Source organism: Manis javanica, chromosome 1 (genome assembly GCF_040802235.1).
Source record: "Manis javanica isolate MJ-LG chromosome 1, MJ_LKY, whole genome shotgun sequence".
Lineage (NCBI taxonomy): Eukaryota > Metazoa > Chordata > Mammalia > Pholidota > Manidae > Manis > Manis javanica.
In genome coordinates this window covers 170237480-170261976 of record NC_133156.1, presented here as the reverse complement: position 1 = coordinate 170261976, position 24497 = coordinate 170237480, and the positions used below count along the sequence as shown (strand labels likewise).

The following is a 24497-nucleotide window of genomic DNA, read 5'->3' as shown; positions in this document are numbered from 1 at the left end:
TAATTTTACAGACTTGAGGACATTGAGGTGTAGAAAGGTTGTTTGCTCAACACTGTTAGTGTCTGAGGCTTGACTCCAAAACTCCTACACTTAACCAGTATATTACACATGCTGTTAGCAAGAAAGTAGGTAAGCAAGTACGAACAGCTGATTCTCATCTCCTTGGCAGGAACAATCCCAACTGCAGAGTTGGTAGCATAGGGGCATCAGAGTTTAATGAGCTAATCATTGAATTTAACTAATCCCTTTGTTCTGACTCCATATTAATCAAACAACCTTCTAATTATATTCTGGCTTCCCATATAGATTTTTCTGCTGGGAGATAATGCACTGACCAGCCTACACATGCACTTTGTTCCAGTTGACAGTTTTATTACTCATCATGAATAAATTGGCATTGTTTAAAAAAAGATGAAATAAAACTAAAAAAAAAAATAGTTTTACACAGTTATTTTCCCATGATGTTTGAAAAAAAAAAAACAATAAAAATAGTGTATGTAGTCTGTGAGTTAACCTTTTCTTGCTGCCTGTTTGCGACCATGGATGTGGTCATGAAGTCTAGAGATGAGCCTTGTTAACTTCTTTGTCAAAGTGCCAACCTAGCACAGTCCAAAGGCTTCCATTGTTTCCCATTCGGCAAATTCCCACCTTTCCTCCTGCACACCGCTTGAGGATTGTTCTTCAGCATTTACCTAATTCTCTAAGCATTATATGAAGCCTCTATAAGGAGTCTCATTTATCTCCCCAGTGTAACTTGCTCCTGTCCTCGGAGCAGGCCATTCCCTAATAACATTATTAAACCCGATGTTAATGTGCTCGGGGCCACCAGGACAGCCCCTGTCAAACCTGCACCCAGTCCACAGCTCCGGTACCAGAGGAAGTGACAAGTGCCCTCTTTTCCACTGGAGGGTTCCTTCCATGGGGCCTCCGTGAAACTGGCTCTGACTCCCTACTCCTTGTTGGCTCAAGTTTTGTTTTTTTTTCTCTCCCCATAATTCCTATAATGGGAAAAAAATGGGACAAACACAGGTGGACCCTTTTAAGTGAAAGTTTCACGTAACGACTTTGTCGAGAGATCTGCTTAATCACATACAAGGGCTATGTAAGGATTATCCTCCCCAGAAAAATATTCCTCTCTCGAACAGATGATTGAAATGATTCCCTAAACCTCGTTTATTTTTTCTTTCCTAAACACATAAGTCAGCAAGAGCAAGGTCAGCCTTGTGAGCGGCCTCCTTTCAGACCAAAAAAAGGCTTGAGCTGACGGGGCCACAGCTCGGCCTTCACTGTAGTCAACGAAGCGTAAGGGCCTTTCTCAGAGACTTTAGCGCTGGAGGGGTAAGAAAGAAGGCAATCATTTAAATCGGTGGCAGAACTCTCCTATTCTGCTTTTCGTCCATTTTCACCACAGAGGCATTAGCCAAGAAATCACTAGCAGCTAGGCGGCCCCCCTCAGCATTTCCAGCCGTCTGCACAGCGCAGCGCGCGGATGAGTAAGGCCAAACGAAGAATCGTACGTTGACAAGCCAAGATGGCCACTTTCACATGGCTGGGGGATCCTGGCTGCAGGTCACCCGGGCATCTCAAGGAAGGGCGGCCGGAAAGACCCTCGGCGAGAGCCAGAGAACAAAACCTCCGCCGATTCCCGCGGCCACCGCATGGGGACGCAACCTTGCTGCCAGACAGGCGGGCCAACGGTCGGAAGGGAGGTGCCATGTTCCAGAAAGGGGAGCAGGTCTATAAAACCTTTGTGGCTTTTCTTCCCTATCGAATACAAAGGAACCCAACATACTCGCGTCTTCATTTACCCCTTGTTATAAACGCTTAATACAGCCTAAAGAACTATTCGCAGGAGGGCGCGTTACCTCTATTTCCTCCCCCTGCCTCGCAGAGTGGTTCAGCCCGGGCTCCCCCCACCCCCGCGTCCCCGGCTCACCGCCTCTTCCTTCCCATCCCCAGCTAGTGGCGCATTGGCGCGCGGCGCTGGGGGGCGGGGCCCGAGCCGGGCGCACGCAGGCGCTGTATATAAATACTGGGCCGTGCCGCCCGCCGGCTCGTTCGCCCCGCGCCGCCCGCTGCAGTCCTCTGGGACGCTGTCTTCTGCTTGCGCATTTCGCAGTCGTCGCCTCTTGGTGTCCTCTCTTCAACGCCGCTTTCACTCTCCATCACCGTCACCGACACCAACATGAACGGGCAGCTCAACGGCTTCCACGAGGCGTTCATCGAGGAGGGCACGTTCCTCTTCACCTCAGAGTCTGTGGGGGAAGGCCACCCAGGTCAGGTGACGGGGCCTGGCGTGAAGTGGGGGGGGGGCGGGCCGGGCGTGGCCGGCCGGGACCCGCGGAAAGCAGTGCCCACCTCACGCTGGTTGTCCTCGCCCGGCGGGCGGTGGGAAGAGGTGCGGCTGCGCGCCTTCCTCGTGGCGCCGCCGGTGCCGAGCGCGTGGCCGCCGCTCCCCTCCCCCTTCCTCTCGCCTCCCCTCCCATGCGGCCGCGCGCCGCGGCATGCGGAAGATTCCAGAAAGTGAGAGGGGCGGGGGCCGCAGCAGCAGCTTGTGCCCTATCCAGGAACGGCACTCTTTCCTTATCTCCATGCGGCCGGCTGGAATAGTGGACCCCTCGCCCCGAATGCTCGCGTCCGGCCCCCGGGAGCGCGCGCCCCGCATTGCAGCCGCAACCACGTGTTTGCCGCATGTGGCGTCTGGGCATGGGGAGCTTCGGGGCCGTGGGACCGCTGGGGTTTGTGGAGTAGGGGCCCTGCGCCTCGGGCATCTTATGTTTCCACTGTTTTCTTCTTGGCTTGGGTCATTACTACACGCTGGAGGATACGGACATGCCCTTAAGTAGTATATGGCCTTGCCTTCAAGGTGACAGCCTCCCACTAAATATAGCGGATGTTGGGAAGGCGTTCCTTATTTGGAGCAAGTGTGAAAAGGATAGGAGACATCAATAAAGTGTAAGCTGCTGCCATTGCGTTGGGATTCCTTGTAAAGGCTTTGGTGCTTACTGTTAGGCAAGGTTGTACTTGACGTTTCCGTCTGCGCGCTTTGTCCACTGGTCCGCCATCATGGGGATCAATTTACGCGTGAACGAGTGAAGCTATTTCAAGGACTTTCAATCTGAGCCTGAAAATGTCACCTAGTAAAGACTATTTTGCTAGGCTGCTTTGGCCCTTACGATGACCGCGATGATGTGGTAGCCATCTAGTGTGATGACCTAAGAATCCATTGCACTCTAGTAAAGTCTACTATGCCTGTGATGAAACCCCACAAGCAACCTAGTGCTATAGAAGACAAACTCCAAGGTCCTGATGAGTGAAGTTTAGTTGTGGAGGTGTGATGTCATTTTTTAGTTTTTCTCCCCCAGCTTTGATAACGTGTGTTTGGCCCATCTTCTGTTTAGTAGTCATTTAAGTTACAGCATTTATAACAGTTTATACATTTGAGTCTTGTCTATGAGTTTGCTGCAGTACACATTTTGTTTTGTTTCAGATGGTTATATAGAAAATCCAGGAAAATGATAATTTGGGGTGTTATTTCTGTTAGTCCCTCTCCCAATTTTTAATGACAATACAGTGGGGAGAAAAATCAAAAAAGATTCAGAATACATTTGGGCATTTCCCAGTTTGTTCAGCTCTTGTTCCTGTACAACACCCACGGTAAAATCAAATGATGCTGTTTCACTCCTTTTGTCCATAAAATGTCCTTACTTCTGTTGACTCTTTAATTGACATTATTTCCCGTTGCCCTAATTGGTGTTCAGTGTCGGGAGGGAGAAATTGATTTGACAAAAAACCAATTCACTTTTCTGGTTGGTTAGAATGCAAACTTTAATGTAGGTGATAAAATGTATCACTGTCTTTGAAAATTAATATCTGCTTTCACTTGATTAATCATTTCAGTTATGTGGCTGTTGTACTTTTAACAATGGAAACTGTTTTTGCCTGGGAACTGAATTTTTCAAAATGTCTGAAATACTTTGGAGATGAGACAAGCCCTGTGAAGTGTAAAGTACACGTATAATGAGTTTAAATGTATTGAACATGCTGGGTGTTCTGCTTGCTAACTTAAATGAATTGGTGAGCTTGTGTGATATAGTTATATTAAGACCATGGTGTCAGATTTTCAAGTAACACGCAGCACTATATCCAGCATTTATTCTTCAGGCAAATGGTTTCTGGTAAAGCAGTGTTTTAATTAGCAGTTAGGTGTAGCCGTTAAGATATCCATACTTGGAATACCATTGAATTGTACACTTGAAAATAGTTAATTAAATTAGTAAATTTTATGTTGTCTGGGTGTTAGCACAATTTTAAACAAAAAGCTCTCCAAAAGATTTAAAGGATTTTTTTTTCCAGACAAGATTTGTGACCAGATCAGTGATGCTGTCCTTGATGCACACCTTCAGCAGGACCCTGATGCCAAAGTGGCTTGTGGTAGGTTCAAAACTGCTTGCTTATCAACCGATGGAAAGGTAACATGAAAATTACTTTATAGAAGTGACGTTTGAGTGTAAACCTCTCTCTTACTAGAAACTGTTGCTAAAACTGGAATGATCCTTCTTGCTGGGGAAATTACATCCAGAGCTGCTGTTGACTATCAGAAGGTAGTTCGTGAAGCCATTAAACACATTGGATATGATGATTCTTCCAAAGGTGTGTTTTAGTTTATCTGAGCTCCTCATTTCTCCCGATGTTTTCTTCAGCCCTATCTTCAAGAATGTACCTGATAATCTTTAACTCCTTTATAATTTCACTACCCTTTTGTTCCTGCCTTATCCTATTCTCTGAAAGTACTGTTTTAATTACATAGGTTTCCTCCACTATCTGAAAGTAGAGTGTTCTCGAGAAACCTTTAATAAGACAAAATGATGTAAAGTGAAGTCACTCCCACTTTCTGAAAGTTCATATTACACCACTTAGCTTTTACAAAAGACCTGCATTAGTACCTGTTGTTGCTAACTAAAAGAAATCTGAAGTGGATTCTCACTTTTACACAGAAAAACTGGTATACTAATATGGCATAATGCCAATTGTTGGAAATCAGAAGGATACTGTATTTGCTTAGCAGCATTTAGAATTCCATTTAATTGTTGTAAATGGAAGGCATTCCTGTGACGTTTTTGGTTTTTTTTGTTTTGTTTTTAATAAGACATTGTTGTTTATAGGGTTTGACTACAAGACTTGTAATGTGCTAGTAGCGTTGGAGCAACAGTCACCAGATATTGCTCAAGGTGTTCATCTTGACCGGAATGAGGAAGACATTGGTGCAGGAGACCAGGTATCTTGGTAGATAATATATGCACCTTTCTAACATTAAATTCTGAAGATTAGATTCATCACATTAGTGACTTCTCCTTTTTTATAGGGTTTGATGTTTGGTTATGCCACTGATGAAACTGAGGAATGCATGCCTTTAACCATTGTCTTAGCACACAAGCTCAATGCCAAATTGGCTGAACTACGCCGCAATGGCACTTTGCCTTGGTTACGCCCAGATTCTAAAACTCAAGTAAGTGACCATCATAAAGCTAGATTATATGTATTGTATTGGCACAGAATATCAGTAAAGTTTAATTAAAGCTGACTGAAGAAAGGATAGCATTTTCTCTTGTATTGCAATTTAGCATAGAGAGTCAAAAATGAAACTGTTTAGCAAACTGATGTCCTGATGACTTGCATTGCCTTCAAGGTGACTGTACAGTATATGCAGGATCGAGGTGCTGTGCTTCCCATCAGAGTCCACACAATTGTTATATCTGTTCAGCATGATGAAGAAGTCTGTCTTGATGAGATGAGGGATGCCCTGAAGGAGAAAGTAATCAAAGCTGTTGTACCTGCCAAGTATCTTGATGAGGATACAATCTATCATCTCCAGCCAAGTGGCAGATTTGTCATTGGTGGGCCTCAGGTAATGTCAATTCAGTTTACCTTTTTTGGATCTTCTATGTTTGCTTGCAGAAATTTTGGCTACGCCCATTCTTTTTTCTAGGTTTCTTTGAAGCCTACATATGAATCTTCTGGGGGCATTTCCTGAGTGATGCAGAATCTGGCATTTAACAATCCTGATGTAAAACCTCTTATTGGAAAGCATTAGGCATAAAGTGACTTAAATCCTGTAATTTCAGGGTGATGCTGGTTTGACTGGCCGGAAAATCATTGTGGACACTTACGGTGGTTGGGGAGCTCACGGAGGAGGTGCCTTTTCAGGAAAGGATTATACCAAGGTGGACCGTTCAGCTGCTTATGCTGCTCGTTGGGTGGCAAAATCCCTTGTTAAAGGAGGTCTGTGCAGAAGGGTTCTTGTTCAGGTATATACTTTTTTATATAACTGCAGTGATTATAAAAGTGGGAGGGCATTTAGTATAGTTAACCTGCCTTTTTTTTTATACCAGTGTTATTATACAAGTGTGGGTCTCTTGATGACTGATTTTTATGACATTTGAATCCTTATAGGTCTCTTATGCTATTGGAGTTTCTCATCCATTGTCTATCTCCATTTTCCATTATGGCACCTCTCAGAAGAGTGAGAGAGAGCTATTAGAGATTGTGAAGAAGAATTTTGACCTCCGCCCTGGGGTCATTGTCAGGTAAAGATGGTAAAGCCTATTGCTAGTGAAAAATACTGAGGGTGTGGGTGTGTACATATATACATGTATTTGAAATATATGCAAATCTAAGAAGGTAAAGGTATGAAGATTCCACAAGTGGGGAGTGGGGAGCATTTTAATTCCTAGAATGTGTTGATGTTATCTTTTAAAATGCCTTGGGTAAGGCTTAAATTAAGAAAAATCTAAAATGATAGTGCTCTTTGGTGTACACTAATCACCCTAGAAAGTTCTCCACACTTGATACTAGGCTTTGTGCTCATCTTACCTAGGGATTTTTTACTTAAAGCAGTACAGATAAATGGGATGTTCAAGGCTGTCAAAGAAAATAACCATGGTAGGGTGTGGGCATGGGACCTTGGTAAGTATTCCATGATCTCAGATGAGCTTTTAACACTTGAAATTTCTCAGAATAATGACAAGTTTTCATATTTGTTGGGCCAAGGATGGAAAAACAAGAACTATAGTTACTAATAATGACTGTGCAAGGATTTTGGACACCAGGGAAGTAACACTTGCTACAAACTTTTCTCCTAGCATACCCCAGAGAACTGAACTCATTTGCCAGAACTCTTGAAAATGAGTCTTGCTGATTGTTTTGCTTTATTTTAATTAAATGCTACATATTAAGTTACGGACTTGTATATTCCAGGGATCTGGATCTGAAGAAGCCAATTTATCAGAGGACTGCAGCCTATGGCCACTTTGGTAGGGACAGCTTCCCATGGGAAGTACCCAAAAAGCTTAAATATTGAAAGTGTTAGCCTTTTTTCCCCAGACTTGTTGGCGTAGGCTACAGAGAAGCCTTCAAGCTCTGAGGGAAAGGGCCCTTCTTCCTAAATTTTCCTGTCCTCTTTCAGCTCCTGATCAGTTGCAGTCACTCTAGTCAATGACATGAATTTTTAGCTTGTGTGGGGGACTGTAAGTTGGGCTTGCTTTTCTATCCCTAGGTGTTTTGTTCACCAATATTATGAATTTAGTGAGCATAGGTGATCCGTGTAACTGCCTAGAAACAAACCAACAACACTGTAGTAAATAATGCTTTGAAATTGAACCTTTGTTGCCCCATCACCGAACCCTCTAAAATCCTCTAATTGCATTGACTTTCCCTCCAAATGCTGAAAATGTCCTTGTGATGTGCACGTAAGGTATTTGTAGTTCCATTATAACCTCTGGCAATGCCACAGCCCTGTCAGCATGAATTTGTAATGTCTTGAGCTCTACTATTATGAATGTGAAGCCTTCCATATGCTCCCTATAACTTGATCCATTTCTAATCATGTAGCTTTGTCAGGGAGTGTTCCCTTATCCGATCATTCTTGCATGTAACGCAAGTTCCAGTTGGAGCTCTAGCCTGACATTAAAAGAAAAAAGAAAAAGGCAGTTACCATTAAACCATCTCCCTGGTGCTTATGCTCTTAATTGCCATCTCTTACACAGCACCAAATCAAAATCTCTACTTTTCAGCTGTCTTGGAGGACGTACGTAATAAGGTTTTTATTTATAGTAAACCAATCCTATGCATGGTTTCAGCACTAGCCAAACCACCAACTCCTAGCTCTAGAAAAACAGGCACTTGGCACCCTGTGATGTCATACAGAGAAGTCACAGGGGCAGTACCTGAGGGTCTGTAGGTTGCACACTTTGGTACCAGGTAACTTTTTTTTTCTTTATAAGAAAGACTGAGTACTCCACACTGCACAATAACTCCTCCCAGGGTTTTAACTTTGTTTTATTTTCAAAACCAGGTCCAATGAGCTTTCTGAACAGCTGGTGTAGCTACAGAGAAACCAGCTTCCTTCAGAGAGCAGTGCTTTTGGCGGGGAGGAGGAAATCCCTTCATACTTGAACATTTTCTAATTGCTTATTTATTGTATTCTGGGGTATGGCGTAAGTACAGAGAAGCCATCACTTCAGATGGCAGCTTTTAAAAGAATTTTTTTTCTTCAACACCATGATTCCTTTAACAACATGTTTCCAGCATTCCCAGGTAGGCCAAGGTGTCCTACAGAAAAACCTTGGGTTAGACCTACAGGGGGTCTGGCTGGTGTTAACAGAAGGGAGGGCAGAGCTGGTGCGGCTGGCCATGGAGAAAGCTGACTTGGCTGGTGTGGTACAGAGAAGCCAGCTTGTTTACATGCTTATTCCATGACTGCTTGCCCTAAGCAAAGTGCCTTTCAGGATCTATTTTTGGAGGTTTATTACGTATGTCTGGTTCTCAATTCCAACAGTTCAATGAAGACTAAATAAAATGCTAGGTTCTACCTTAATCAGTGTCCATTATTCTTTAAAAGTTTTGTATCAATATGATTTAAGAATATACTCTAACCCTGTGGTACAGGGGTGTTTGTAATTTATGTTCCTAGCACTGAGAAAGTTCAAGATTTGATCTGTCCAGCATTGCTTTTTTTGGCCAATGCAATGGCCACAATCCATGTGTCCTTTTTTTGAAGCATCCATTCTTATACTACCAATAATGTTCTAAATTGTGTAAGCTTAAGGATTAAGAACTAAAGGTATAAAAACGACTGACATAACATGGAGAAAATAGCAATAGTCTTTAGAATTTAAATCTACTTTTAATCTTTTTGACTATAATATGTAAAAAGGTTTATTAAGCTATTAATCCCTCTATATAAACAGGTGTTAAAGGCTGCAAGTTACATGTTCAGTACACATTAGTAACTGGTGAGGGGCCTGCTTCCAATCCATCATACACAATAAAAGAACCAAAATTTCTTTGAAAAAATAAAGTGAAGATGCTACAAGTTTACAAAGTTTATTCTGAATTTGTGGCGGTTTGTATAGAGGGTTCTTAACCACATAGTTTTGTGAACCGTCCTTTCTTGAGCCTAGGAACTCAATATAGACAGGAGCCACTTGGCCTAATGTTCTACCCAGCATGTGCAAAGTCAAGAGGTGATCAAACATGGTTGACCTGCAAATGTGAAGCCCATGGAATGTGTCTTACACCTCTTGGGAGACTTAAAAAATTTAGAAATATGTTGGGAGAGGAGATAAGGTTAAATCTTAGAGGAGTATCATACTTAAACTTTGCTTGACATGGGAAAGTTCACAGAATGTTTCAAAGAGCTTTTAAATGCCAGTGCATTGCTGTCTACAAGTAAGCATGCTGGCCATATAAGGAGAATGACTAATAGTGAATGCTCCTAAATTGGGGTAGTGCTGGAGTAATTGCCTTAGGATCAGGTTGAGTATTTGCTAGTAACATCTCAGCCCTCAAGCTTGCAGGATACAGAGAATAACCTTTAAGGTTCTTATCCTCTGCCCAGCCTTGGGGGACAGAATCCTAAAGATAGGAAGGTGGAGGAATATTAATCAGCCCAAGGAGAAAGGATCAAAGGTATGAAAGAGTGGGTGATTTCAAAGCAGGGAATGTCAATTCATGTTTAGGTTGAGAAATGTGTGCTTGCCTTTTCCGTAAAGTGGATGACGACAGGGACAAAGCCAAACAGCAGGGGCAGAATTACAAGGAATAAAAACTGGCTAAAAGGACATTGATAAGCCATATGCCATAACAGCTGCAGTTACAGGAACTGATTGCTCCTGAAAGCTGAGATCTCCACTGAGCAACTTTTTCTCACCAGTATGAAAATAACCACTTGTCCTCTATCCCACCCCATCATCACTGGGGAAATGAGAAGTGAGCTAACAGTTTGGAGAAAACGGCACACTTGCATATTCTGAAAAGTACTTTTTGTAAGAGTTAACTCCCACAGTGAAAAAGCTTTGTTAGTCAAGTACGAGCGAGGTGGGTAGTGCTTAGGGGAACAAAGGACAGCTGAGCTTAACGGCAAAGGAAACAGTGCCAAGGTATATGTTGTGTCACAGAGATCTGCAAAATACTTGGAAAACTGATTCTCCCACATCATAACTGGGTCAAGTTACCCTGTGGCACAGCCCTTGCTAGCCTATACACTGAATCAAGGTAAGAGGGACTTAAACTGCCAGGCCACCCTTGGCCTCAGTGGGGTGCCCTTACTCAGGCCCAACCTGCACAAACGACTACATGGTAGCTCTACTCTCGTCTAACCTTAACTAAATTCCAATACAAAGGCTGAAAGAACACAAAGGTGGTAGAGATGAAACTAATAGTCAAGAAGAGGTAGAAGCAATGGTTCTTTTTACTCAGGTAAAAAAGTGAAGGCTGACGACTCAGATGACTTGGTCAAAAAAATACTGCTGCCCACTAATAAAGGAGCGGGTCAGTTGGGGATGAATAAGTTCTGTTTAGGACAGTTTGAAGCTGTGGGATATTCAGGTGGAGCTATTTGTATATGTCTAGGGCACAGAGAAGGAATTAAGTAGCAGCGTTGGAAATCATGGTGTTTATATAATCATCCCAAGTGTGTACAGAAAAAGACAGCCACCTAGGAAAGAACCTGAGACCACTGTCCAAGGGGTTGGGGGTGGGTAGAGCAAGGGAAGAGAAGCCTGAAAACACGCAATCCTTTATCAAAATTACTGGGACTGCCAGTCTCTGGTAGGAGACCACGAGCACCCAGAGCAGGGGGCCTTTTATTTCTCTGCACTCTTCCTAGTCCAGTTCCAGGCCTTTAAATTTTCATGGAATTGAGATTCCTGAAACAACCCTGTATATCCAAACCTACAAACTAACATTCTCTAATCCCTTACCAAGTCTGGTAAATTTTTACTTAACATCACTTTTTGCTAATGTCTGGAATACTACTAAATACTACACTAACTTTTAGAGAGATACTACCATCAATCTAAATTTCCTTACTAGTGTAACTTCATGCTATTCTAACTGCCCTCATAACTGCTAGTGAAAAACTTACTGGCTATATAGATAATGCAAACAAAGAAGGAACCAGAATTGTAAAGAAAATTACTTTGTGTGCCTATAGAACCTGATCACCATCCTAACAGTACTTACAGTTAATGTTTAAACTACATTTCAGAATTATTATCAATGATTCTGAAAATTAAAAGATGCAGGATGTAGGACCTTAAATCAAACAGACGAGGTTCAAACCACCAATCCATCCCTTATTAGGTGTATGTATGAGCAAATTATATTACCTCTCAGCCTCACTTTCTCCAACTGTAAAACATAGCTAATGGCCATTAAGGACTAAATGTAATAATGCAGATACTGCGCTTCACACAGTGCCCAGCATATCACAAGCACTGGAAAACAGCTGCTACTTCATCAAAGTGAATTACATTAAATCTCCCTCTCCAAGGAGCCAGTCACTTTAAATCTGATTCTTAATCCCTATATCTTAGAAGAACATTTTCACATTGTTTTTAACCCTTTCCTAGCCCCTTAACCTTAGACTGATAGATGTTACTCTTGCTTTACTTCCTTGACTCCTCTATCATTTATTTCTGAAAAATGAGCTGTGGACAAGGAAGAAAAATGTAAAAAAATACACGAGATAGTTTTTTCAAATTTCCACTGCATAGGTACTGGTCCTGTGACTGGCTGTTCCCACATCTGTACCCAACGTCTGGCCCCCTTCAGAACTCTGAGTGAACAGGATCAGAATTTGGCTCAGGTGGATTAGGATCTGAAGAATCTGTGTTTGAAGGACTTGACTCTCCAACTGGCTCAAAGGGTCGCAAGTTTGCATAAGTCACCTCTTGGGCCAGCTGCTCCAGGGAAGGACGGCCTAACAACAGATTTCGAAGTGAGATGCAAGTCATCAGGAAGCTGAAAAAGAGGAAAAAGGCTACCTAGTCCCAACTCGTTTTGACACAGGAATTCCCGCCAAAGTCCTTTACGGATACCTGGTCTTATCTTACCTCCTCTCACCCAGGCATAAATGAGAATCTCCCCCCAGTGGCCCCCACATCCCAGCTGGAAGGGCACCCCATCCTTTATACAGTCTGGTAGAGGATTCCTGGGTAGGGTAGGAATAACCCTTGGGGAAGTTGAAAATAAGCTGAGGCCAGAAGGCCATCAGATACAGGTCATTTATACTCTTCCATTAAATCAGAGAGAGGAGAATAGAGAAGGAAAAAGGATTTAGTGCTAGAGCATCCTTATTTGCCCTCACAAGTATTTCTGTGGATGAAATTTACCTACGACGGAAGACATAGACCTTTCGCAGCAAAAAGCGTAAGAGCCGCTCGTGGAAAGGGGTATTTCGCCGACGTTCAATCTCCTGGAGCCTTTGCTGGCGTCTAAGAAAGGTCTGGACTAGAGGTGTTGGTTCAAGGCCCCCTTTTACTTCCCCTTCCAGCAGAGGTTGCAGCTCTGGAGGTAAAGGCCCTGTTTCTGCCCAGAAGATGGCGAAAAGAGGAATCACTGAGAGATCATTCCCTCCTTTAGAACTCCCCTTTCACCAACTAGAGTTCACTCTTCAATGCCTAGATCCTCATTCACAACCCTGACGTCTTGTAACTAGGGGCTCTCTCAGCCCAAATCTTCATATACTCACCACTTCCATTCTCCACCTTCTCCTTTAATTCCTGGAGATATGCCAGGTCTTTCTCCAGTGCAAGCTCCGTAGTGTTGACATAGATGTACATGTAGCAGGAAGGAAGGGGTGACACTGTATACACCTTATGGTACTCACCAGCAGGCAACTGGGAAGAGGGAAGAAATGGATATATTCACTCTCTACCTTTTCCTAGCCAGCACTACCTTCCCATTCCCGACCCAGGCAGTTTTCTTCTTACTGTGTTTTGGAGTCCAAAGGACTGACCTCTAGAATCCTGGATGAGGCTACTCACAGCCCAGCGGCCCTAGCTTTTCAAGCTCCCACTGCTCTATTGCTAGGGTAAAGCATCGAGTCTATAGTAAGTCAATTACACTCACCTACACTTTTCTGTCATTGTTAATTCCAGTAAAATACCTGCATTTTTTCTCCCTCCTGAAGAGTCTGGTTCTTCTGTTCTGCCACCAGTTCCACAGTCACTTCCCCCTGCAGCAGCTGGATGCTAGTGTTGCCCAGGTCTTCACTCACAAAATTCTCCAGGTGCAGCCCTATCAGGGGCAACAAAGCTCCGCAGCCCACCCCATGACAGTGAACTCATTCCCAGCCAGAAGAGAGATACCACACCTCCTCTACTAGCATTTCTTCACATTTCAAAAACATTCCTCCCACCAGGCGGACCCCCTACCCACTACCCACCTCCACCGCATGCAACATCCCTGGCCACGGAAGCCAGAGAAGAGACAGCAAAGCCTCTCCTTGCTTTTCTCCATACCAGGGAAATCTGCAATGAAGACCACCTCAGTGTGGTTGTCTAGGCTGCTCCTGATTTCCTGTAACTTGGTCCTCCAGGGAGACAAGTCTATCAGCAATGGCTGCAGCCAAGGTGTACACTGGAAGGGGGACCAGGCAGCCTGCACAATGTCCACACGAGGGTCAAAAATCCTTAGGAAAGAAAACCATGTTTTAAAGAGGCCACAGCCACCTACCCACCAGAATTTCCAGTTTTGTTCCTTTCATCACCATTCCCAGGTAGAAGAAAGTTTTCAAACAGAAAAAATGGCCTAAGTCAGCATGGTATTGCCAGTGTGGGACACAGAGAGAAAGAGAAAGAAATTCTGGAGCACTGGGAAGAATGGGGGTTAGTGGCCACCTGAGAACTGGATTAACAGTTTCTATAGAACAGGTCAGTTACCTTTTCTCTGGATGCTGGTGCCCCCTGCTGGAAGCAATTAGCTATGCCCACAACCAAGCCAAAAGGGACAGGCACCAGAGGACAGCCTTTCAAGCAAGACAACACTAGGAAGCATGGGCCATTCATCTTGGCAAAAGGAGCTGGTTTCATTTCCCCCTTCTCTGCCCCCTTGCCCACCTCTGCTGGAAGCGGTCATTGATGGAGACCCAAATATCAAAGTAGATCTGGGGCTCAGTGACATTGTACTTGGGAAGCAGGCGGCTCAGGCAAGTGGCATATTGCTTCAGCATGTCTGCATGATCCTTCCATCGCCGGCTCTGTGTGAATACCTGCCCCAAACCCCCTCATTAGTCCCACCTCATGGTTATCAACCTCCCTGATAGGTCATGCACTTTCAATGGCACAAAGAGATGCTTGCTGCCCATTTTGACCAGAAAAGAAAAAAACTGAGCTTGTCTTCAGGGAAGAATTTGTCATGCCTGGGTTAATGGTAGTTACTTTTCCTAAATCTAACCTCAATTCAAGGAAATGTGTGACACTGCCCTATTTCAACCTACACAAAAGAATGTCAATCTGGCTTCTGAGAAATGGCAGAGTAGAACCCAAATTTGTTTTATAATTGTGTTTAGGACTGAATCAGACCCCAAAGCTCATGAGGGCTCTGGAGAAGAGTTAATTGTCTACATCAAGTCTCACCCCAGGGTTTAGGTAGCCCAGCTCGCCAGTGCGGCCATCACGGTAGGTGATCTTCACGTGCTGGTGGGAGCGAGAGTGCACCATCATGTCCCAGGAATAGCCGTACAGTCCGTTGGTCCAGTTGTTATAGCCCTGAGAAGGCAGCGCAGAGGGAATCAGCTCAGTGGTTTTCGTGTGAACCCCATCCTCCACCGAGAAAAGGCTGTAATACCAGCTCCATTCTTTCTCTACTGTTATCACCCCTGCCACTTTCCAAGCTAATCCCGGCCCATATATACCTGGGTGAGGAAATGGGAGTAGGGCAGGAAGAGCTGCTCCAAGAGGTAGAGCAGGGCAAAGGCGGTGCCTAGGTGATGGCGCAGCCCTGGCTTCTGGCCTCCTTTGGAGCGGCTCCTCTTATACATGCAGGAGGTGCTAGGCTGAGGGGCAGCCTTGAGGGGCAGCAGTTCTTGCAGCCTTGCAGGGCAGTGAGATACCAACTTCCGAGGCCACTCAGGAGGACAGAAGAGAGGGCTGCTGGCCAGCATGACATAGGGGAACATACCTAGAAAAGTAGGGAGAAAATAAGCATTTCAGGAGTTTGGCTTGGGGAAACATGAGTAATCTCAACCCCCTTCCCTTAGGAGGCTTCTTCTGGTATTCCACTTAAGATAAAAGAAATTCTTAACTAGAGGATACTTACATCCTAGAGATTCCTTACTATACAGAAAATACTCATGAACCTAGAAGCCCCAGTCCTCTCCTCCCATTGATTTCCATTTTACAGCAACTACATCTGGTTTAATTTGGCAAATGTTCCTTTCACCATCTCTCGTTCCCAAACAATGCCTCTGGCTAGTCCCTCTTTGCAAACCTATGGTTTCCTATTTCCTACCAGACTACAGGTACTGACCAATGCTGAAAAGTTGGGAATTCATGCAGTGGAAGTAGGACACGAAGAGGAGGCCAATGGACCTTGAGGCATCAAAGAAGAGCAGGAAACCAGCTGAGAGGTCGAGCAGCAGTCCACACCAATGCACCACGAGCAGACTGGTCATCGCCTCGGACAACACTAGTCTGGAGACACCGGGACAAAGGTCAGGCAGCAGCCCACTGGGAACCCAGCACTCGGCACAGTCGTAGCCAGTGTGCCTCTCCTACTCAGTCCTCTGCAAAGGACGCACCCCAGCAGGCAGGAAGGACTCTGCACAAAGATATCCTAATGTAGAGCTTTCCAATCTATTTTCATTCCCACACACTTCAGGCGTCCAATTTTTTTCTGTATATTCAGCATAGATCGCCTCAGGCAAAATCTGATTGGGAAGTGTGTATATTGTGGAGGGGTAGGCTCTTCATGCAGATTTTCAGGCTCTTCATGCAGATTTTAAATGAGAAGAAACTTAAAAAGAAAATGCTTGACTATCATTATAATGAAGTCAAACTTTAGGAACTGGGAAATAACAGGGAAGAAGAACCAGAAAAAAGTAAAACAAGACGGAAGAAGAAATGGGACAAACGAAATCCGAGGGGGCAAACCTCTGTTTTGTAGAACTGGTAACAGTAGTTTTATCAGGGCTGGGAGGCTGTCTTCTCATACACTGACTGAGGAATCCTGGCAAGAGGCTGGGGTACCAACCCCAGGACATAGGCACCATCTGGAGCAACTGCTGGGTGCACTGACTCATTTACCATGTCACCTAGTTCTGGCTCTTTCCTGTCCATTTTTCCTTTTCCTTTTATTCCAGCCTATAACATAAGTCCTCCAGGGTAGGCTAGGCCTAGATCTTTTAGTATCATCAACTTTGCCTTCTGCTGAATGGGGAGATGAGTGGACAGAAGAAAGCATGTGGCAAACTCAGGCAAAGAAGGAATAGTAGCCATTACTACAGAACTGAAGGAGGCAAGTCACCCACTTTGTGCCCTTGCCTCAATAACTCTGCCCTGACTGCCACTCACTTGAAAGGACTGAAGAGCCAGTGCCGGGACAGGTATTCCATGGAATAGCCTTCAACCCAATCTGCATCCAGCTTCTTCACACCGGCAATGAAGTACACAATGAAGATCTGCAAACACAAAATGCAAGACAAATGTTCACACAAAAAAAGAACCCTGTATTCTACAGTCAAAAATAAACTAAGTTCTGATTTCAATTCAGGGCTCAAGGAAGATTAGATCCATGCTACTATTCATTCATCTCAGGCATTCACTGATTCAACAAGTATTGCTGACACATTACCAATGCCAAGCATGGTATTAGGCACTAAGGAAAGTCATGAAACAACTCTCTCATGAGGATTTTAATCCAGTAGGCACAAGGCTCTACTCTTTCCATGACAAAGTGAGAAAACCCAGAGATCAGGGAACAGGAAACAATGGAAAAGTAAGCCTAGCTTTCCAGCAAAGGGGATAAAAGAAGATCCAGGGAGGCAAAGTAGGGTGCAGTCTGGCAGTCAGAGGGCAGTGCTGTCAAGAACACCTCCCTCTTTCCTGAATTCCTGTACCTGGCCACGCAGCATTGTGTAGTTCCAAAGGGGCACATGGGCATTCCGCTTGTGGGCCTTCAGAAGGCCGTCCACAGACCTACACCAAGGGAAGTTAAGGATTGAGGACAGCTGCTTAGTCCAGCCACATTTCCACCTTTCTTTTTAAATGCAGTAACCTATATATCCTGGGACATCTCTCATATCCTCTCCAGTCCTCTGGGCTATATGAGCAAATTGTAACAGTGATTATTTTAAGTCATAACAGAAATATTACTAATGAGTTACAACAAAAAGTTCAGTGTTTTCTATTAGTTAGTTATCAAATTAGTCTGTTCTAATGGAACAAATCAGGAAAGACAACAATGCCAGAAACATGACTGAATTTGAAAAAGAATGAATTTGAGAGAGTGTTTGAAAAGCTAAAGGTGTATGTAAATATATATAATGCCTTAAAAAATTTTTCAGTATCTAAGACAAACTGACTTTCACAGATCTGGATGCCAGGATCTAATGCCAGGGGGTAGCTACAAATAGCTTACCTAGGGAGAGGACTGATAAACTCGGACTGTTAAGACTAGATGTATTCTAGGGAGGTAGAAGCAAAGCAGGTTTTCAAGAAAGCCGTGAATGAACAGAGAAGTTGGCAAAGGGGCAGCTCTCACATGCGGTCAAGAGCTCTGGAGTCTGCAGTTAGGGAGACTTGGATTCTCTCTTGTGCCCCTTACCAGCTATGTGATCTTAGGCAAATTCTTTATGTCTCTAAAGCCTTAGTTTTTTTATCTAGCAAATGAGAACAGCACTGTGGACCTCATGGGTTTAAATGAAAAATTTAAACACGTTTAATAGAGTTTGTGGCATGTGGAAAGCCCTCAGTAAGTGATATGTATTTTTTCAACCTGTGTACAAGTCATAAAAAGTAAACTTTTCAGGGATATTTTGTCAAAACTGCCTCTAAATTATTTATGATCCGACTGGCATTCCACATCAATTTAAAGGTCAACAAAAGGAGTATTTGTATGTATATAGTAAGTGAAACTTAGTATCTTATAAATCACTAGCAAATTCAATATCTGAGATATTTTCCTCTCCCCAGCTTACTGACATCTCATATCTGCTTGTCACTTAATAATAGGAAGAATCCTTAAAGGTCATCTGCCCTGCCACCCTGTCTCCAAATCCCTTCTCCACCTCCCATGAAAGATGGTCACCTAAGGCAGAGGCGGAGGAGAGTTACATCCTCCCAGGACAGCACTGCTGAGCAGCCCTGGTGCGCCCTCTTGTTCTGACATGACTTTGCCTCACAGCAACTTCTACTCTTGGCTCTAACTGTGCCCCTCTGAGCTCACACATAGCAAGTCTGCTCCGTCTCCCACATGACCACCCTTGAAGTATCTGAAAACAGCTATGTCTGGCTTTAGTCTTCTCTTCATCTCTCTAAGGGGTTTACAGGAAGAGGATAGATCAAGGTATCTGGGGAGATATGGAAAGAGTGGGTGGGAATGGGGCCATTTTATTTGTCATTCCAAGTGCTCCAACCTTGCTGACCCTTCCCCCACCCAATCCATCCAAATCAAAGTGTGACCTTGTAACCACACTTTGCAAAGCGTGGTTAAAAATATGCTTGCCAGGGCAACTTCTAGGACTTCAGTGAGTACCTATCTCTGGTAACTAACCTGACCCAGCCAACCCCTCCCCTTTTATCCCCTGGATTCATACCAGTAGTGGTTTGCATCCATGAACATCAGCTGAAAGGCCAACAAACCATACAGATAGGAGTGGTTGTTCCACGATGTCTTATCCAGGAGAAACACATACCAGTATGGCAGTAGGAATAACACACAGCTGATCCGGTAGCACAGGCCCAGCATCATGCCCAGTGCCCCTGGGATTTGTGGGGGAGAGGATTAAGATGTCAGAAGGTCACCACAGGCCCAGTTCCCCTGGGACACGCTGTGGGTGAAATTAAGAACAGTCATTAGACATTTTTAAATCAGGTAAAACTAAATTAAAATTAAATGTTATCTTAATATTCTTAAAAAGTTAAGGGGTCAGAGCTTGGATCACACACAAATCAGTAGGATGAAATTATAACTCACAGCATAAGTGAAATAAACAACCCAGGACCTTGGTCATTCATCAGCATACTTTGTATTTCTGTGTTTTATGTAGGCCAGTCAATACTCCCATCTCTTCCAGTTTCCCTCACCCAGAAACATGATGGTATAAACAAGATACATCCAGTCAAGCGGCAGGGGCTGCAGGACATCCAGCAAGGGGAAGCGGCACACCTCCAGCCCATCCAGATATCTTCGGTCCAGGGAGCTGAGCCCACGTTCCTGGGGAATGTCCAGCACCATCATCAGCCCTGAAAAAGCAGTTGTGGGGGAACGGGGCCATTAGGCCTCAGCAAAGGAAGCAGTGGAACACACTAGAATACAGTTGAATGCACCCATCTCCAAGGTCAGACTTCTTTCCTAATCCTAGCTCTGCCATTTATTCATTCATCTGACCATAATTACTGAGTACAGCATTATGCCAGTTAGGAGACCTCAGAGAGCCACTGCACCTTACTGAGCCAATGCCTGCTGGTGAAAGGGGACTCATAGATTTTACAGGGTTACAAAGAGGTTTAAATGAAAGAAGCGTACAAAATGCTATAAAGGCTGTTCAGGCTTTGACAGTTATAATTCCAAAGGTCAGTCCTGCCAGGCTATACAGAAAGTGCTCTAGGGTGATGCTTCTCAACTTTTTCCACAAATATTCCACAGCAATATTTGGCTAACACAACACAAGGGGCTATTCAGGTGAGGAGGCCAGTTCCAGGTAAGGCAGGGCTTCCCAACCTCAGGACTATTCACACTTTGGGCTGGTTGGTTATTTGTTGGGAGGGGCTGTGCATCATAGGTCATTTATCAGCATCCCTGGCTCCTAACATAGTTACCAGTAGCCACCTATTCCCCTTTTGCCCAAGTTACACAAATAAAAATGTGTGCAGACATTGCCAAATGTCCCGTAGGAAACAAAATTGCCCCCAGTTGAGAACCACTGGGCTTAGGATATTAATATTTCAGCACATCTGTAAACCACCATTTCAAGCACACATGCGTGGCCTATGAGTTAGGAAGCTATGCATTAGGGAGTCACAGCCAAAATGTCTTCCTTGTCAGCCCTGCTGTTTCTCAGAAGTCTATTCCTTGCCATAATTACTCGGCAACTTCATGCCACAAGCAAAATGGGACCCTAATTAGAGGGGACAAAGCTGGGTTAATCCTCAACTCCACAAAGACTTCGTCCAGGTTATCAGTATCTTCAGCTCTGAGAAAAATGTAGGTTAAGTCACTAAGTAAACGAGAAGGGGACAAAGGACAATGTTACTCTCCCACCTCTAACCAAACTGGACTCACCAAAGAGAAAACGAAAAACGGCCAGGCTTGCAGGATCCGTTGGTCGATTCAGCAGGGTCACCAACCTTGCCCAGCTGGACACATCTGACCACTCAAAACCCAAGAGTTTTCCCATTCGGCTGCCCTGATTGGACCGTGAGGTCTGTCCAGCCTTGTCTTTCAGTGCTTTATCTGCAACCGATAAATGGCGAAAGTGTGTGTGCACGTACAAGGCGTAGGTTCTTTAAAAGAGCGAATCACAGCCCCAACAGCCCCAGGGCTTCTGCCTACCTAGGTTCTCCCACTGATCTCTGACTACCAAAAACATCCTTTCAGTGCAGTCCCATCTCCAGGACCCCCAATGCCCCAGAACCTCTCTCAGACTGCAGCCCCCCAACTGCAAAGCACCCCCGAATGTCATCGCAGCTCTGAAGCTGCAGGCTGCAATCTTTCTCTACATGCCCCTCCCCAATGGACGTCTCCCTCCCCGGGGTCCCAGAGGGCAGACCTCCCGCCCCCGGCCCACGGAGACCAGCCCTCTCCCTCCGCCGTACAGCGGGGCTCTGCGCCTACCTGAGCCGCGCGGGGCCCGAGCGGACTGGGCAGACACCGCCATAGCTCCGCGGAGGTAGCTCGGCCACAGAAGCAGCGTCCGAGAAAGGAGCGTTGCGAGGAGTAGCTGCCCGAAGCCCGGCCTCCCGACACATCAGCACCTGCGCGGCCGACCGGAAAGCGCCGGGGTGTCGTGAAGGCCCCAGCCGGCCGCGCCGAGCTCCCTGCTTGGCGGCAAAGGGCGGGCCGAAGAGCCTTGGGGGGGTGCGGCGACGTGGGCGGGCCTCGCCCTCACCCGGAACTGAGAAGGAACGCTAGTACCTTCAGACCTGTCCCTCCTCTGCCGCAATACCGATATCGCCCCTGAAGCCTGCCGAGAGCCCTCCGTTGCTTTCAACTGTAGGAAGATTCGGAATTCCCGCAACTTCCCCGAGTCCCTACTCTCCCCCATTCGGCCTCCCCAGGTCGTAGTGACCCTGCCGTGCTCCCCGAGTTGAGTGAAATGGGAGCAAATATCAGACTTCCCAGAGAGGTTGATTGCAGAGTTGAGGACGCGCCTGGATGGGCTGCCCCGGCCTAGAGAGGGTGTGCGAGTTCCTTTATTCTCCCTTCCAGTACCTGCCAAGAACCAGGGGTTTGAAATCTGCAGGGGAAACCGGAACAACAAACTACAGAGGAGATGCAGAATAGGACCAGTGAGTAGGTTGTGGTCGATCAGGGGAGATTTTTTGAGAGCTGAGTTTTGAACAGCACTGTCATATCCAGTTCTCACTGGCACCAGGATTGGCCAGCAGGGTAAGAGGAAGGCGTCCTGGAGCAGCGGTTCACACATTTTTTGGTCTCAAGACCCCTTTACACTGCTAGGCATTATTGAGAACCCTGAAGAGCTTTTGTTTATGTGGATTATATTTTAACCATATTTACTGTGTTGGAAATATGCACTGAGAAATGTTTAAAGTATTGATTCTCACACACGAAGGTAATAAACTCATTACATGTTTACATAAATAACATTTTTATGAAATAAAAATGTGTCTGTCCAAGTAGTGATTCTACAGCATCTTACTACGCTGATGGACAGTGACTGTAATGGGGTACGTGGAGGGGACTTGGTGATGGGGGACTCTAGTAAACATACTGTTCCTCATGTAATTGTAGATTAATGATACCAAAAATAATAATAATAATATTTTTTTAAAAATGTGTCTCCCAAATCTTCTGCATCCGTGGATGTCTTGCTGCCCTTGTCTAGCCTGGATTAATACTTAGTCCATAGGCACACACCTGATCATCTGATCATCTACATTTGCCCTCTTACAGCACTAAACTATGTTTTCTACCTTTATCTTGCATCTACCTACCACTTCAGCATTTTATTAAAAATAAAAATAATAATAATAGAGGGAGAAATGTGGGATCAACATATAAATCAAGTACAAAAATCAAACGAATATTCATATTTGACCTGATTGTTTATAGGTCATAATGCGTGATCAAAACCAAAAGTTTCTGTGATGAATGCCCTTGTACTGTTCACCATGTAAGAATTTATTCACTATGTAAGAATTCGTTCACCATGTAAGAACTTGTTCGTTATGCTTCAGAAGATTGGAGACTGACGAGAATTAGGCTTGAGATGGATTAATGATTGTACATTGAGCGTTGACCCCCCTATACTGAATTTTATTGTTGTTAACAACCATTTGATCAATAAATATGAGATGCCCTCTCAAAAAAAAAATGTGTCTCCCAAAAATTGCATGAGAAGAGTAGTATTGTTTTACATGCAAATCTCTTTAATGTCTTGGTTTAATTGAAGACAGCTGGATTCTCATACCTGCTTCTGCATTTGATCTGTTGGGAAATGGTGTTGAAGTATACAAAGGAAATCTAAAATCTAGCCTCACAGCTACTCAGTTGGAAGAGGGAGAAACATTTAAGAGCCTTTATAAATAATTATGGATATTTTTTTATTCCATGCCTAAATTTGCAAGTGGTAGTTTTTTTAAAGGTTAGTTGTATGTGGAATCAAGCTGTATTGATGAACTTTATGCTCTGTTGCATTCAAATCATTGGTATATTTGCACTTTGAATAGACCATTTACTCATGCATGATACTGTAAAATCATACATACATGGTCATTTGGAAAATATTGGTTCACTGAGGTATGCAGCTTTTCCAAATGCAGAGTCTCTTAAGTGTCGGGAAGCTGGCAGGCTCACAGTGGCACGTACAAGTTTTTCAAAATTCTAATTTTCACTTGAAAGCTCAAATTTATCATTGGCAACAAATACTGTCTATCATTTTCCTTGAAAGAGCAGTCTCACTCCTCTCATTTTTGAGAAAATTCCTGCCAAATATGCCAGTTTGAATAACCATCATTTGTCTGACATCCTTTCAGGTAAAGTGATGCTTCATTTAAAAAAAAGAAAAAGATTCTCAGCATCTTATCAGGGAATTGCAAACTAAAACAACGAGATACCTATTAGAATGATTGAAATTCAAAGCACGGACAACAAATGCTGGTGAGGATGTGGAGCAACAGGAACTCTCCTTCTCTGGTGCTGGGAATGCAAAATGATACAACCACTTTGGAAGACAGTTTGACAGTTTCTTACAAAACTAAACAAACTCTTGCCATATGATCCAACAGTTAATACTCCTTGGTATTTACCCAAATGAGTTGAAAATTTATGCCTACACAAAACCCGCACACAAATGAATGACAGCGTTATTCATAATTGCCCAAACTTGGAAGCAACCAGGATGTTCTTTCAGTAGGTGAATGGATAAGCAAAATGTGGTACATCCATACAATGGGATCAGTGATAAACTGAAATAAGCTATCAAGCCACGAAGAAAAGATACGGAGGAACCTTACATGCATATTGCTCCTTGAATGAAACCAGTCTGAAAAGGCTGCCTACTATGTGATCCAAACTGTGATATCCTGGAAAAGCAAAACTGTGGAGATAGTAAAAAGATCGGTGGTTGCCAGGGATTGGGAGATGGGAGGGAGGGATGAAATGGGTGGAACACAATAGATTTTTACAGAAATGATACTATTCTGTATGATACTGTAATGGTATCGTGGTACATACATGTAATTATACATTTTTCAGAACCCACAGAATGTACAACACAGAGTGAGCCCTAGTGTAAACTATAGACTTTGTTA

At 44.2% G+C, this 24497-nt stretch overlaps 2 protein-coding genes and 1 long non-coding RNA gene across 7 annotated transcripts; 1 reads left to right on the top strand and 2 right to left on the bottom strand.

The window, feature by feature from the left end:
- Nucleotides 1–351: 351 nt before the first annotated feature.
- LOC118971282 (uncharacterized) lies at nt 352–2069 on the bottom strand. The gene is made up of 2 exons (XR_005059655.2): nt 1937–2069; nt 352–1764 (listed from the first exon to the last, which is right to left on the bottom strand). It is a non-coding gene; the product is annotated as an uncharacterized lncRNA (long non-coding RNA).
- Nucleotides 2032–19749, top strand: MAT2A (methionine adenosyltransferase 2A). Of its 2 annotated transcripts, XM_073241690.1 has the most exons (11): nt 2032–2276; nt 4357–4434; nt 4531–4653; nt 5166–5278; nt 5366–5509; nt 5690–5908; nt 6126–6308; nt 6454–6587; nt 7258–7313; nt 15799–15997; nt 19553–19749. In XM_073241690.1, exons 1-10 carry the CDS (start codon nt 2186–2188, stop codon nt 15810–15812), a joined length of 1155 nt encoding a protein of 384 aa, XP_073097791.1. In that variant the 5' UTR covers nt 2032–2185; the 3' UTR covers nt 15813–15997; nt 19553–19749. The 2 variants fall into 2 exon arrangements, with proteins under 2 accessions (XP_073097791.1, XP_017529774.1); XM_017674285.3 differs by lacking the exons at nt 15799–15997; nt 19553–19749 and having other exon boundaries at nt 7258–8875.
- On the bottom strand, nt 9369–21497 carry GGCX (gamma-glutamyl carboxylase). Of its 4 annotated transcripts, none has more exons than XM_017674282.3 (15): nt 21340–21497; nt 20788–20958; nt 19590–19748; nt 19100–19265; nt 17402–17480; nt 16857–16963; nt 15814–15977; nt 15200–15465; nt 14922–15053; nt 14403–14554; nt 13806–13975; nt 13451–13599; nt 13034–13181; nt 12675–12870; nt 9369–12303 (listed from the first exon to the last, which is right to left on the bottom strand). In XM_017674282.3, exons 1-15 carry the CDS (start codon nt 21380–21382, stop codon nt 12111–12113), a joined length of 2295 nt encoding a protein of 764 aa, XP_017529771.1. In that variant the 5' UTR covers nt 21383–21497; the 3' UTR covers nt 9369–12110. The 4 variants fall into 4 exon arrangements, with proteins under 4 accessions (XP_017529771.1, XP_017529772.1, XP_036868075.1 ...); XM_017674283.3 differs by having other exon boundaries at nt 13451–13581; XM_037012180.2 differs by having other exon boundaries at nt 19199–19265.
- Between the last annotated feature and the right edge of the window lie 3000 nt (nt 21498–24497).

Bases quoted from the DNA above. Each gene is read 5' to 3' on its own strand.
- MAT2A (XM_017674285.3), top strand. From the start codon at position 2,186: ATGAACGGGCAGCTCAACGGCTTCCACGAGGCGTTCATCGAGGAGGGC. The intron at 5,510-5,689 runs GTAAGTGACCAT...ATTGCCTTCAAG, and splicing joins GCCCAGATTCTAAAACTCAA to GTGACTGTACAGTATATGCA. The intron at 5,909-6,125 runs GTAATGTCAATT...CTGTAATTTCAG, and splicing joins TTGTCATTGGTGGGCCTCAG to GGTGATGCTGGTTTGACTGG.
- GGCX (XM_017674282.3), bottom strand. From the start codon at position 21,382: ATGGCGGTGTCTGCCCAGTCCGCTCGGGCCCCGCGCGGCTCAG. The intron at 17,481-19,099 runs GTATGAATCCAG...CCCTTGGTGTAG, and splicing joins ATGGATGCAAACCACTACTG to GTCTGTGGACGGCCTTCTGA. The intron at 12,871-13,033 runs GTGAGTATATGA...TCTTCTGGGCAG, and splicing joins GAAGGTGGAGAATGGAAGTG to AAACAGGGCCTTTACCTCCA.